At 41.0% G+C, this 15,096-nt stretch overlaps 1 protein-coding gene across 1 annotated transcript in view; it reads left to right on the top strand.

Moving 5' to 3' along the window:
* Positions 1–15,096, top strand: part of RAB3C (RAB3C, member RAS oncogene family) — a 249,362-nt gene that overhangs the window by 90,449 nt on the left and 143,817 nt on the right. Inside the window, exon 2 of the mRNA XM_055331047.1 lies at positions 2,240–2,358. Coding sequence (XP_055187022.1) covers positions 2,240–2,358 — 119 coding nt within the window. The remainder of the gene's footprint in view (positions 1–2,239; positions 2,359–15,096) is intronic.

Below are 15,096 nucleotides of genomic sequence, written 5' to 3'. Positions count from 1 at the left end.
TGTTCCCCAAACAGCTGAAAATATATTACATAGTCTGTGATTATTTAATGCTTTGTAAATATAATCCTTGGAAATTTGGTTCTCTAAAGTTTTTCCTTATTTCACAATTGGATATGCTGTTCATTGAATTAAATCCGATGAATTAAAAATATCCACATGAGCTCAAGATTGGCTTCTTTCTGCCTAATAAATTTAACTATTTTTCCCAATTTTATGCAGTTTATGGTATTCACATTTATCTCAAACATCTGCATTTTCATATTTATAAAATACTAATCAAAGTACAATAAAACATTCATATAATGTCCAGGAAACTTCTCTTATGTAGACATGCAACTCTGCAGCATTATTATGCTTGGGATTCAACTCTTCTTACAGACTAATTTGTTATTCATGTGCCTCTATATCAACAATTGTAAATTAGATTATTTAACATTTTTCTTAATGATTTCTAGCACTACTTAATATATTAAGGGGAGTAACCTTTGTTCTCTGCTACAAGGCAAATATATTTCTCACTTTATTTGATTATCATTTAAATTTTATTTATACCTTTTTTTATTCAGGGAATTGTCAAATTTTCATGTGGTAAAATCTATATCTTCCTTTTTGTTTTCTCTTTCCCACAGATTTTGCTCTATTTTTGCTATTTGGGGTACCATAATTGGTTTCCATCCTATCTTTAGAAATTTATTTTCCTGACATCACCACATAAGTATCTTCTAGTCAGGCCAGTCCCACCCCTGGTCCTTGTTGCTGGTTTCATGAAAAGTAACACCCTTGGCTAATTTTCAACTTCTGCTTCATGCCCCTGTGTTCTCCTGGAATCATTTATTGATTTCCTCAGCCTTCTTCGAACGCCCTCCTTTGAAATTGCAGGGGGTGAGTAAACCATACCACACAGATTAGGAAAAAATTGTAAGCAATCTCAAGTTTCTTATGGGTTAGTCTATGGTGGAGTGTAAGCATCCAAGCAGAATACCTGTGGTTGAGGAATAGCATATCCAGCATGAGCCCATCCCAAGGGTGAGACCCAGGAGATGTTAGTTTCATTTTGACAACAAAGAAGCTATTCTTGTATCGTCCAACACATTAGCTTCCCCTCTAAGGGCTATTCAGTCTTAGAGGAAGCTGGGATGTACTCTGTGCGCAAAGGAGGCATCTCTGGGAATAAGAGGAGAACGAGGATCCAGACTAAAGTCAGGAAGAAGATAACATTTTTGTCCAAAGTGCTCAGCACCTGAAGTACTAGGAAAGAGAAATCAGAGCCTGGTCTTCAGGATAAATGGTGAAGGGGAAAACGAAGGAGCATGGTATTATAAGCCATAACCCAGATCCTGTGAAGACAAATGGGCAAGAGTCGGTTGAATTGAGGAATAATTTCTTGAGCTACACTGAACAGCGTACATGACATAGGTGGCTTCAGTGATGTGTCTGCATATTCCCAGATCTCACTATTGTGTGCAATCTCTTCTGCAGGTCCTGAACCCCTGTATTTGTAAGCTCCTCTCTCCCATCTTATGCTAGCCTTGCCTCCCCAACCTTTAGGAACAGCAGTTAATACTTGGCATTTATCGACCGCTGTTTGTGTGCCAGGCTCTGTGTGAGGCACTTCACATACACTGTTTCATGTACTCCCAACAAACATGCTAGACTTTAGAGAGGCTTAGTTACAGAAGTCCTATGGCTTGTCCATGCTCCCCCAACAATGTAATAGGAGAGCAGGAAGTCCAGGTCTGTTAACTCAAACATTCACACAAAGCAGGTATTTTTAGTCCTTTACAGTTGAATGAACTGAGATTAAACTGCGTGCTTTTAAAAGCAGGGACCTTTTCATGAAATTCTTCTTTTCTCCCACAGTGGTTTGTACTTAGATAGATTATAAATACATAATGATGGGACTAATGAACCCCTCTGGTTTTAAACTATACAAAAAGTTACAGACTTTGATATGTATAATCTTTCTTTTTATTGTATTATCTATGGTTATCTGCTGCTTAACAGGAATGAACATATGTAGAAGGTATTTTGAGCTAGATCTTTACCAAAAAAGAATTTTTCATAATATTGCAGAGCTGCCATATGAAAATCATGAGGGAAAACAAGATGAAAAACATATATAGTTATACTTTGCAAGTATAATCTAGATTCCCTATTATGACTGTTTTTGGAATAATTAATCACTTCCCCAAGTATGTATTGCCTTATTTTTTGAGAGATTATTGTTGTTATTTTTTAGGACACAGCAGGCCAGGAAAGATACAGGACTATCACCACAGCCTATTATCGTGGGGCCATGGGCTTTATTTTAATGTATGACATCACAAATGAAGAATCCTTCAATGCAGTACAGGATTGGTAAGTAAGAACAAATACTCCCATCACTAATAATAATGGTGTTTTCATTTGACTTTCTCTTCCCCCTCAAAGCAGTGACCACACTTTAGTGTAATATGTGTGTTTGTTGTATACTATAATCCCCTTGTGCTTCATAAAGCAGACAAATACAAGCTATGCTCAGGGTTGTTGTTTAGAGATTGATAGGAGAGCTGATTCTGGTGATTTTCTACATTTTAACCTTCCAGTGCTTTGCAGCCTGTCACGCTTAGTTCCATGGAGACTGTTATTTTTTTTTTAATATAAATAATAAATGGTTTGGAAATTTGCTGGTCTAAAATAGGGATTTGCAAACTGTGAACCATAGGGCCAAGTCTGGCCTCTGGGCCTAATCTGGCCCACCACTTGTTTCGTAAATAGTTTTATTAGAACATAGCCAGGCTCATTTCCTTATTGTCTAGGACTGCTTTCACACTACAACAGCACAGTTAAGTTGTTTTCACAGAAACCATATGGCCCACAAAGCTTGAAACGTTTTCTCTCTGGCTGTCTGCAATAAAAGCTTGCTGACCCCTTGTCCAGATTTATTAAATAGTTCTCAGTTTTTCTTCAAGTTGAAAAGTTTCGGAGGACTGGGATAAAGGCAGAAATAAAAGCCAAGTGTGTCCTGACTCGTGGCTACATCAACTCTGTGCAAACCCCTCTGTCCCTGGTGAGTGAGTATGCTCTGCAGTGGAGAGCTTGGGCAGCTTCCTGAAGCCTATTCACCAGCGCCTGGGGAGGACACGTGGGAGACCTGATGGTCACGGTCATAGGTTCAAAGCAGGAGGGCTAAGCAGAGTTGGCTTTCAGGTGGCAAAAGCCAGCATCTAGCTAGGGCTTCGTGTGGTAGAAAGAGGAAAATGGAGCTCCCACTGCTGGTAGCAGGCCTCAACAGACATCACATTTCAACTGCAGTCACAGCTTGGCTTATGTGTGGTATGTTAGCCAGACAAAAGTGAAATAAAGTGCATTCATTTTTCCCTATTTTACGTCACAGTATTATCCAAAGTGATTTTTTAAATGTATATCAGCTCATTGAAGGTCAGATGCTATTAAAAACTTCAATTTGCTTTAGATTATTTCTTTTGATTTTTAATTGGTCATCTGAGAAAACACCTACATCTCTCCTACTTCCACACGCAGATGCACACACACTTAAAATGCAAGAAATAATGCTTTTACAATAGCAGTTCCAAAAGGAAATATATAGCTATAAACTGAAAAGGACGAGCTTGGGACTATATGAAAAAGTAATTATCTTCCACTGTGGCACATAAAAGAAGGCTTAAGTATGCTTCTTTTTAGTAGACTGAATACTGTAAAGATGCCAGTTCTCCTCAAATTAATTCATAGATTCAAGGCAATCCCAATTAAATACCAGCAGGTTTGGTACAAAATGGAATGAAACAGAGTCCAAACATAGACACAAATCCATCTGGGGACTTAGTTTATGATGAGAGTACCATTTCAAATTAGTGACAGAAAGATTTGTTCAATTAATAGTGCGGTGATATTTGGTTAATTGTCACCCACAGCTCTGGCACACAGACAGCTGTGCAAAATGGTCATTTTAACTTTGATGCTTTCCTCTCGGGAAGCATCGAGACCCAGTGCTCCCGGACCCGAAGTGTTCATGAATCATGTTCCAAATGCTGTTTGCACCCACAGTGCTTGCCCTGTTGTTTCAGTGAAAGTTATATGACTACTGAGAATACCAAGAATTGAATGCATTACAACCAAATGGCAACAAGGCCAGGAACCAAGCTCTCGGTACTTCTGGCTCTGGCATCAGAAATGATGTGGAGACGTTTGGCTTCCATATGGCCTACCCCGCACCTTCCCTCGCTCACCCCAGTCAACCCAGCATCATCCCCACCAATGCTTCCTCGCCTGTCAGCCAACCACCTGCCCTATACCAGTCTTCCTCAGCCTCAAATTCCCTATTCCCTATTTGACTCTTTACCACTCTTTGTTTATTGAAGCTCTGCTCCCCACCCCCACTTTTTTTTTTTTTAATTGAACGGTATGTCTTCCAAATTATTCGTTCCTCCCTGGGACTGCTTTTCTTTCTACTTCCAAGATTTCCTTCACCCAGCCAAGGGTAAGCGTACCCCCATGGTTTGTTCCATTGGGCTCATTTTTATTTTCCTTGGCTCTCCTATCCTCTCACGCACATCGTTTATCACTTACACCGGATGGCTCCCAAGTTTACATTTCTGGCTCCAGTCTGTGTTCTAAACTGCAGTGTTGCATTTCCAGGTGCCCAAAATATATCTTCACCTGGATACCTTGCTGATGCCTCGGAATCATTTATCTCTGCCTAAAATTGCTCACCTTCCCGATGCCATTATTTCTTCTCACTGACACCACAACACTCTGTCACCCAGGGTTCACCCTGAATCCAATTCTAACCTCCAAGCACCTCAATCTGGAACTTGATCTTACATATTAATTTTTTTCTGAAATATCTCTGGATTCTGCTCCTGCCTCTCATTCCTACTGTGACCATCATTGTTCTTATTATTATTATCATTTGCTTCTACCCTCACAGTAGCCTCCTAACTGATCTTTCTTCCCTTAGATTTCTTCCTGTCCCAAGCCATCCTATCCCACTGCTGCTATAAGAGTGTCCTAAAGACCATCATCCTAAAGACTCCTGCATAAAAGCCATGACTTACCATCACCTTCCGAATTAATTAAAACTTCTTTAGCCTGACATTCAGACATACCACACCATGAAGCCATTATACCTTTACAGTCTCTTCTCACTATCATAGAGGTAAACTGATCTACTCACTGTTTCTAGAACTTTCTAACCTTTGTGGGTTTTTGCTTTGATGTTACCTCCTGCTTTGCATATCTTCCTCACAGCCTACTCCCTCCCCTCCCCAGCACATCTAGATCTGTCAAAAACCAACAAAACTGACAAAATCCTTACTTGTTTTTTTACAATCCACAGTTGTATGACCATTATTATTAGAGGGGTTTTATTCACTCAACATTTATTCAGCACCCACTTGTTTGACAATCTACCAGACATTGTATTTATGCCAGCATTTTCTATCCCAGTTAATGGATCTACCATCATCCAGTTATCTGATGTAGAAATCTGAGCAGTGTTTTTGATTTCTCTCTTTTATACATTGTGATGTACTTGGCCATCAAGTCCAATAATTTTGACTTTCGGAATGCCTTTCAAATCTATTCTTATCCTCTGTTGCCACTGTCTTCACCCAAACTGTCATTAGTTCTCATCTGCTTTACAAACCTTCTGTCTTGTCTTTTTCCCTTCAGGTCCCACCCACTCCACATCCTATATCATACTGCCTTTAGAGCCTTTAGAGCTAGTGAACCTTAACACTAACACTTTTTTCCAAAAAAGATTTATTTATTTATTTATTTATTTATTTATTTATTTATTTATTTATTTTATTTAGGTGACACAGAAAGAGAGAGAGAATGAGCAGAGGTGAGGGGCAGAGGGAGAGGGAGAGAATCTCAAGCAGACTCCCCACTGAACATGGAGCCATCATGGGGCTTGATCCCATGACCCTGAGATCATGACCTGATCCAAAAACAAGAGTCAGATGCCTCTGCCAACTCAGCCACCCAGGCATCCCAAACCTTAACATGCCTTAAAAATAAAATCTTTAGCAGTGTCATATTACCTATCATAGGGCGTCTGGAAGCCCATCTCAATTACTGTGGACCTTTGACAACATGAAGAAGCCCAGAGTCCACTCTGGACATACTAAACCAAATCTTCAGTGATAAATCTGGCCATATGTATTTTTGAAACCTTCACAAGTAATCCTGAAGCCTATTTCTGACTAAGGCTATTGGTTTAGAACATAATCTAAACATGATAAGCAGTGTAGCCTCTACCCATCTGTGTCACTAACATCGCCTCCTACCACTCTCCTCCACTGGTCCTGTGCTTCAGCCATACAACTTTGCTCAATTTATAGATGTTTGATCCCTTTAATACCTCTGTGCCTCTGTTTGGAATACCTTCTCTGTTATCTTTCCAACTCTTATTCACCTTTTTTTTTTTTTAAGATTTTATTTATTTATTTGAGAGAGCACGAGTGCAAGAGAGAGCACAAGCTTCAGGGAGAGGCCGAGGAAGAAGCAGGCTCAGGGAGCCTGAGCCTAATGCGGGGCTGGATCCTGGGACTCTGGGATCATGACCTGAGCCAAAGACAGATGCTTAACAGACTGAGCCACCCAGGTGCCCCTCTTATTCACCTTTCAAGACCAGCTCAAATATCAACTCTTATATGAAGCTTTCATGTATACTGCTACCCCCTTTTCTACGCACCCCAATTTCCAATGCCCGTGCACAAAGCTAGTCACACTCTTATGTCTGAATCCATGGTACCCTAGCCCTTTCTATAAACCATGTACAGAACCTAGCAAACTGTTGTTATTTTGATTACATTTTTCTTCTGTATCAGCCTGTGAATTCATTAATCTTGTTTCTCTCATACTGAATACAGTACAATCCTATAATTTTTTCTGAATTTTTATTGTAGTAAAATACACATAGCAAAATTTTCAACCTTAACCATTTTTTAAGCATACCATTAGTGGTATTAAATGCATTTGTCACAACCGTCACTACCATCTATCTCCAAAACCCTTCATCTTGCAAAACTGAAATTCTATTCCTTTTAAATAATAAATTTCCCTCTTTTCCTCTCCTCAACCCCTGGCAACCAGTATTCTAGATCCATCTCTATGAATTTGACTATTCTAAGTGCCTCATATAAGTGACATCATAAAGTAATCTATTACTGTACAATAATACAATGTATATTTTGGATGGATGATCCAAAGAACTCTAGAGGATCACATCCTTTGTTGATATCCCAACAGAAATATGAAATTAAGACTGACATAGTCAGGATTTAATGGTTCTATTTCCTCCCAACAAAAGATTTCATATTATTATGTCCCTTGCTGCTATGGCACTAATTATATTCAACTTTGTGTCATTCTCAAGTATATGTTTGTCTTAAGTTCTTAATAGATTACAAATTGTTTGCAGAGCAATACTATGTCTTCCTTGTTTGCATTCCCAACTTAACATAGTTAACATCACAAAATAGGTAGTTTAAAAATATTCTTAACTGAAACAATTGACCTGTCAAAAACCTTGGAAAATGTTTATGGAATAAAAACAGAATTGTATAATAAGAAAAAAAAATCTGTTTAGGCAAAGTAATACAGTTTAGCATTTCATACTTGCTTTACATATATGGCTTTAGTAAGTAGTACTTGGGAAAGGAGGGAGCTTGGTGACATTTGTTGGTGACTTTCTATACTAGGAAATAAAGCTTTCTAAAAAAAAACATACAAAGGAATATAATATCTAAATTACTAGTCTCGAGTGCTGATCTTAAGGGTGCCAAAAGGGAAAAAAAAAGCATAAAAAACATATATCATAAAAAATAAAAAATTAATTGAGACTGATTGGCAACTAAAGTTTCAAATACTCTTCCTAACAAAATGCACTTCATTTTTTTAAAGGTTTTATTTAATTATTCGTGAGAGACACAGAGAGAAAGAGAGGCAGAGACCTAGGCAGAGGGAGAAGCAGGCTCCATGCAGGGACCCTAATGCAGGACTTGATCCCAGGACCCCAGCATCACACCCTGAGCCAAAGGCAGATGCTCAACCACTGAGCCACCCAGGTGCCCTACAAAATACACTTCAGTTGCAAAAAGGAAAGAAAATGGTTTTTGGTTGTGATCTCAGTAAAATCCTTAAGCCAACCATAGGGACATTCAGATTAAGTGTTAAATTTCTTAGCATTTCATTACACACAAATTCTAAAGTGTTAAGAAGCCAGGCATAGGGATTTAGAGAGAATAGCAACAAGCTAGCAGATCTTGGTGAGGAAATGGTGGCTGTCCCTTTTTTGAAAATACATTAGACCATGCTTTCAATTTTCCAGTGGAATTTTATTTGAGGAATTATATAAAAATAGCTTCTTTTATTTTGCCAAATTACAAAGTTCTCTAAAATTATTACAAAATGAAACTCACTGTGAGCTTATCTATACATTTATCTGGAGTCTACAAGTATTAAAAAAAATACAAGAATGTGAGGAAGGAAATACAAAAGAGACGTACAATATGGTTAATAAAATAGGATTAGTTGAGTAACTCCCAAGAATCAGAAGTGAATAATTGTTTTAGCCCTCATTCATTGGAAATGGGGTGGAAAAAGCTAATATGCTAATTCTTTATTGTGAAGTGTACAGTCTCAGGGCAGCAGGAGGGAGGAGCCCAAGTTCCAGATACTTGGATGACTCATTTTATTTATTTTTTTTTATCATAAATTAATTTTTATTGGTGTTCAATTTACCAACATACAGAATAACACCCAGTGCTCATCCCGTCAAGTGTACCCCTCAGTGCCCGTCACCCACTCACCCCCACCCCCCACCCTCCTCCCCCTCCACCACCCCTAGTTCATTTCCCAGAGTTAGAAGTCTTTATGTTCTGTCTCCCTTTCTGATATTTCTCACACATTTCTTCTCCCTTCCCTTATATTCCCTTTCGCTATTATTCATATTCCCCAAATGAATGAGAACATACACTGTTTGTCCTTCTCCGGTTACTGTGGCCAAGTTCAAAAAGGGTGTTGCCTGAGTTCTCCTCTGGGATTTTGATGGAATCTTGTCTCACATTTAGATCTTTCATCCATTTTGAGTTTATCTTTGTGTATGGTGCATGAGAGTGGTCCAGTTTCATTCTTCTGCATGTGGATGTCCAATTTTCCCAGCACCATTTATTGAAGAGACTGTCTTTCTTCTAGTGGATCGTCTTTCCTCCTTTATTGTATATTAGTTGAGCATAAAGTTCAGGGTCCACTTCTGGGTTCTCTGTTCTGTTCCATTGATCTATATGTCTGTTTTTGTGCCAGTACCACACTGTCTTGATGAACACAGCTTTGTAGTACAACCTGAAATCTGGCATTGTGATGCCCCCAGATATGGTTTTCTTTTTTTAAAATTCCCCTGGCTGTTTGGGATCTTTCCTGATTCCACACAAATCTTAAAATAATTTGTTCCAACTCTCTGAAGAAAGTCCATGGTATTTTGATAGGGATTGCATTATACGTGTAAATTGCCCTGGGTAACATTGACATTTTCACAATATTAATTCTGCCAATCCATGAGCATGGAATATTTTTCCATCTCTTTGTGTCTTCCTCAATTTCTTTCAGAAGTGTTCTGTAGTTTTTAGGGTATATTTTGAGAACCATTTGAATGGTAAATGGTTCTCCAACCTTTTATTTTCAGGTTGTAGGTGTCCTTCTGTCTAAAATGAGTCTCTTGTAGACAGCAAATAGATGGGTCCTGTTTTTTTATCCAGTCTGAAACTCTGCGCCTTTTGATGGGGTCATTAAGCCCATTCACGTTCAGAGTTACTTGAACTTCTTCTTAAAGGGGAGTTTTAAGAGTCCCCCTTAAAATTTCTTGCAGAGCTGGTTTGGAGGTCACATATTCTTTCAGTTCCTGCCTGTCTTGGAAGCTCTTTATCTCTCCTTCCATTTTGAATGAGAGCCTTGCTGGATAAAGTATTCTTGGTTGCATGTTCTTCTCATTTAGGACCCTGAATATATCCTGCCAGCCCTTTCTGGCCTGCCAGGTCTCTGTGGAGAGGTCTGCTGTTACCCTAATATTCCTCCCCATGAAAGTCAGGAACTTCTTGTCTCTTGCTGCTTTAAGGATCTTCTCTTTATCTTTGGAATTTGCAAGCTTCACTATTAGATGTCGAGGTGTTGAACGGTTTTTATTGATTTTAGGGGGGATCTCTCTATTTCCTGGATCTGAATGCCTGTTTCCCTTCCCAGATTGGGAAAGTTTTCAGCTAGGATTTGTTCAAATACATATTCTGGCCCTCTGTCCCTTTCGGCGCCCTCGGGAACCCCAATTAAACGTAGGGTTTTCTTCCTCAGACTGTCATTTATTTGCCTTAATCTGTCTTCATGGTCCCTTAATTGTCTGTCTCTTTTTTCCTCAGTTTCCCTCTTTGCCATCAACTTGTCTTCTATGTCACTCACTCGTTCTTCCACCTCGTTAACCCTCGTCGTTAGGACTTCTAGTTTGGATTGCATCTCATTCAATTGATTTTTAATTTCTGCCTGATTGGATCTAAATTCTGCAGTCATGAAGTCTCGTGAGGCCTTAATGCTTTTTTCTAGAGCCACCAGTAGCTGTAGAATAGTGCTTCTGAATTGGCTTTCTGACATTGAAGTGTAATCCAGATTTTGTAACTCTGTGGGAAAGAGGGCTGTTTCTGATTCTTTCTTTTGAAGTGAGGTTTTCCTTCTAGTCATTTTGCTCAGTGCAGAGTGGCCAGAAACAAGTTGTATTGGAACACGGGGGAGTATCACTGGTCCGTCCAGCTGGTCTTCTGGGGGAGGGGCCTGCTGTGCTGATTCTCAGGTGTTAGCACTTGGGGGAGCTGCTCTGCCCCTGCCTGCTGCCGGGCTCAGCGGGGGTTGTTTACCCCGTGGGACCCAGGGAGGAACAGCAGCAGTTGCTATGGCAACTCTGGAAGCCTGGATTCAGCCTCCGAAGGAACTACGGGGCTCGGGGCTCTCGGTTCTCCGTCCGCAGGGCCTGGAGGCTCCGGGGCGGGGCCGCTGATGTGCTCAGCTCGGGGCAGGAGCGTCCTCGCTGTCCTGGGCCCTCCCGGCCTCTGCCTGTCCCGGGGGAGGCCGGATCCTGGGCTGTGTCCCGGCGCCCTGTGCTCCGGGGCCTGCGCTGTGGGATTCGCGCTCCCGCCCTGCAGCTCCCTCCCTGGAGCCGCTCCCGAGCCCCTCCGAGCTGCTCCGGTTGGTCCCTCCGAGCGCGCTGCAGCCCTTAGGGAGCTCGGAGCACTCTCCCGGGGCGCAGGTGTCTGTTAGTGTCCCCGGGAGCCCGAGGGCATCCCCAACCTCCTGGGTCCTGCTCCAACTCCCTGCGAGCCCCTTTCCGCCCGCCCGGGAAGGTTGGTGCAGCTCCTGCTCCTCCGGGACGGGGCTCTCCTGTCCTGGGGACACTCGCCCCGGCCTCAGCCCGGCTCCTCGCGGGGCCCCTCCCCCTCGGAGGCCTTTTGTTCCTTTATTTCTTTTTCCCCGTCTTCCTACCTTGATAGAAGCGCGGACTCTTCTCACTGTAGCGTTCCAGCTGGTCTCTCTTTACATCTCAGGCTGAATTCGTAGATTTTCAGGATGGTTTGAAGGTTATCTAGGTAACTTGGTGGGGACAGGTGATTTGGGGACCCTGCTCTTCCGCCATCTTGCCCCTCCCTCCTGGATGACTCATTTTAATAGCAGAAGGGGAGCTTCAGTGTGAGAGGCAAGAGACCATGGCATTGGCCTGAGGGGAGCTGCTTTGGGTTATGACTTTCTCGTGTGGAGGTGATGGTTGAGCAGAGCCCTTGGAGAGGTGTCTAGTGGGAGCCATGTAACAAGTGGCCAAGAGCCGCCTCAAGCAGGTAAAGCAAGAAAATCTGGGGAGCACTTCAAAGGTGTCAGAATTCAAAAGCTTTTGGAAATCCAAAGGATAAAATGGAGTGCAATTTAGTTCTGGGATTCTTGGAAATCAAGGCCAGTGGTGGTGGTGGGGGGAGTAAACATGGGGTGTTCTATAGCTCTCATTATAGGAAGGGGAGAAATAGCACTCCAATCCCCCAAGGCAAAGAAAGTTTTCTTTGAATTAAATTCTGATGGTAATGTCTTTTATTTGGGATACATGGGTTTATGTCAATGATGGCTTATACAACTAGTATAAAAAAGACCTCAGGAGACTCCTTTTTTACAGTTTTGCCACAAAAAAAAAGGGAGGCAAACATTAAAGCATCTTCAACGAAGGCCCGCATGAGATGCTAGGCAAATACTGTACTCTGAACTCAGAGACTTTGTGCGGTCCCTAGTGATCCAGGAACTGAATGGTGACCACTCAAGGGAATGCTTGGATTCCATGCTACCTAGACTATCTTCCCTAAATATCATTTTTCTATCCTGTACCTTAGGTAGAAGACAGTGTGAGGTCTCACACTCTGAAGAAGGCCTCAGACACTAATATTGTGTCTAGTATTTGGAATACAAATGCTCACCTTGTATTGTAATTGTTAACAAGTCTAGTTTTTGAACTTCTCTCAGTCTTTTGAATTTCACATACCTCTGGGTTTCTCTTCCTCTGGGCCTTTGCACATCCTCTGCCTTCTATCAAAAGCACATCCCTTCAACCCCAAGTTCAAGCTGATTTCTTGTCCTTCAGATCTCAGGTTGTCCATCATTTTTTTTTAATGTTTTTTTCAAATACCATATTCTTTTAGTTGCTTCTGGAATATACTCTCTAAACATTATGGCACGTGTATCTTAAAACATACTGTGTTTGTTTATTTAGTGCTCTTTTTTCCTGCCGAATTCCAAGTTCCTTGAAAAAAAAAAGGACTACGCTTGTCTTCTTCACCTTCTTGTCCCAGTGTCTACCCTAGGGAATGGCACTGAGTGCCCACTTAAGACATATTTATTGAATGAGTGAGTAGAAGTTGCATGGAGAATGTGCATCCCTTGAAGCTCTCTGACTTAATTGGAGTGTTTTGTAAAAAGATGTGGAAAAGTAAGGTGGCTGTAAGCAATCATATTGGGAACTGCAATTCTTTGGATTTGTCCATATGGTTAAAATATGTGGAGTCATGGTCAGTAGGTAGACTAATTTGCCAGATCCCCATATGCTTACACCCGCAGTTTGTTAGAGAACAAACTGTGTGGAGTTGTAGAGTCAAGGGCAGGACTTTAGTGGCTCCATTATGTGAGAAAACAGAAGTTACCTCTTTTTTTTTTTTTTTTTTTTTTAAAATAGTGTTCTGTGCTTTGAATGCTCCCATGGGCTTTGCTTTAAGAAACAAATTAAATAGAGGCACCTGGGTGACTCAGTGGTTGAGCCTCTGCCTTTGACTCAGTTCTTGATCCCCGGGTCCTGGGATCAAGTCCCCCATCAGGCTCCCCACAGGGAGCCTGCTTCTCCCTCTGCCTATGTTTCTACCTCTCTCTCTCTCTCCGAGTCTCTGAATAAATAAATAAAAACTTTTTTTAAAGAAACAAATTAAATAAATGATTAGAGAGACAAGTCCCAAATAGATTTTATTAGTTCTTGCAACACAAAATCACCATTGAAAATTTCACTGACTTTGAAATGTTTATCAGATGAGCAGTGGCCAGAGAGTTACCTGGGTCCCAGTTGGAGCATGGCCCCAGGAATATGGAATTTGGATCCTTTGTCCAGGCTCTTCCTAGACGCCCAGCACCCAAGACTCAGTGGTCTATGCCTAGAGCAGTGCCTTTCAACTTGACTTAAAATCTTCCCATTCCTAACTTGAAATGCATTTCTGTTCTAAGTATGGCATGGCCACAGGCTGCTATATTTCCTGTAGGAGAATGTCACTGACTTATCTTCCCCCACCTTATTTATTTACATTTGGCTTTTTATGACACAGTGAGGAACTCTAAATATAAGTTTGTTTTTTTGTTTTTTTGTGGGTTTTCTTTTGAGGCAGGAAATCTGGTGAGCAGATTGATATTTTTTAAAAACCACCAGACTGAGGATAAAAGTCTAACACCATCTTCCCACCAGTTCTAAATAATTCATTTCTATGACGTTCAGGGTACCATTGCAGATGTGCTAGAACCAGAATGAAATTTCACCTTCAAACATTCTCTTCCTCTGCAGTGTTTTGTTATCCCAAAATATAGCATGGTCTTAAATGAAATTGACATCATGTTCAATATGAAAGAATTTAAGACTGGTAATAACACTTAGGATAAGATGAACAATTCCGGAGCCTTCATCTATGGCCTCCTAATCTTGTTAAGGGTCCTACTAACTAGAGAGTCGGTTGAGAGTGGGTAGTGGTGGGATTAGAACACAGATGTATGATGCCAAGGCTCATTACCACCCCACAGTGGGCATCAAGGAGGCTTTCCTCTCCCTGGATCCTATTAACTCAATCCCTCATTGCTGCACTGCCCTAGGCTTAAAACATTTTTCCTGCACAGATAACCCAACGTAAACTCAAGCTTATATCTAAAGGATAGATAGCTTCTAATCCATAGCCCTTCCCAATACACCTGAAATAAACACACACCCTATCCCCTCAACTGTCTTTTGCATCTCCTTTTTGGTTTACCAGGCCAGAAACATGGGGGTTAATCTTAACTCCTTGTTTTCTGACACCCTACATGCACCCCTTCAAAAAATACTATTATATCTTGGCTCTGATATCAAAATACAGTCTGCTTTTGTTGTTTAAGGATGTTACACTGCATGAAGTCACCAGAAATGTTGAGTTGGTGAATACTGAATTGTTGCTCCATCGGGAAAGTTGAGAGTCAGGTTGCTGTGAGCTTCTGGTCACATTTTTGCCAGCGGATCAGTGTGTACTTGGTTTTAGCTGTGTTTCCACTTAAAGACACTTTATTTCATGTATATTGTTGATCCGTGAACTTTGAACTTTTGGCCAAGAGCAGCAAATTCATGCTGAAATGAAGGTTATCTGACACACATATTTCTGCACAGGCATATCACCACCTTTTTGCACCTAGGAACACCAGACAGCACTTCAGTTTTATGCTTGGAGGCCATTTTAAACAACAAAATCACCAACAAAAAGCACAAAATGCAAAAAGTATGGCACTAAATGCATTTTGAAA

This window comes from Nyctereutes procyonoides, unplaced genomic scaffold (genome assembly GCF_905146905.1).
Source record: "Nyctereutes procyonoides isolate TBG_1078 unplaced genomic scaffold, NYPRO_anot_genome, whole genome shotgun sequence".
In the NCBI taxonomy this organism is placed as follows: domain Eukaryota; kingdom Metazoa; phylum Chordata; class Mammalia; order Carnivora; family Canidae; genus Nyctereutes; species Nyctereutes procyonoides.
This window is presented reverse-complemented; position numbering and strand designations above follow the sequence as displayed.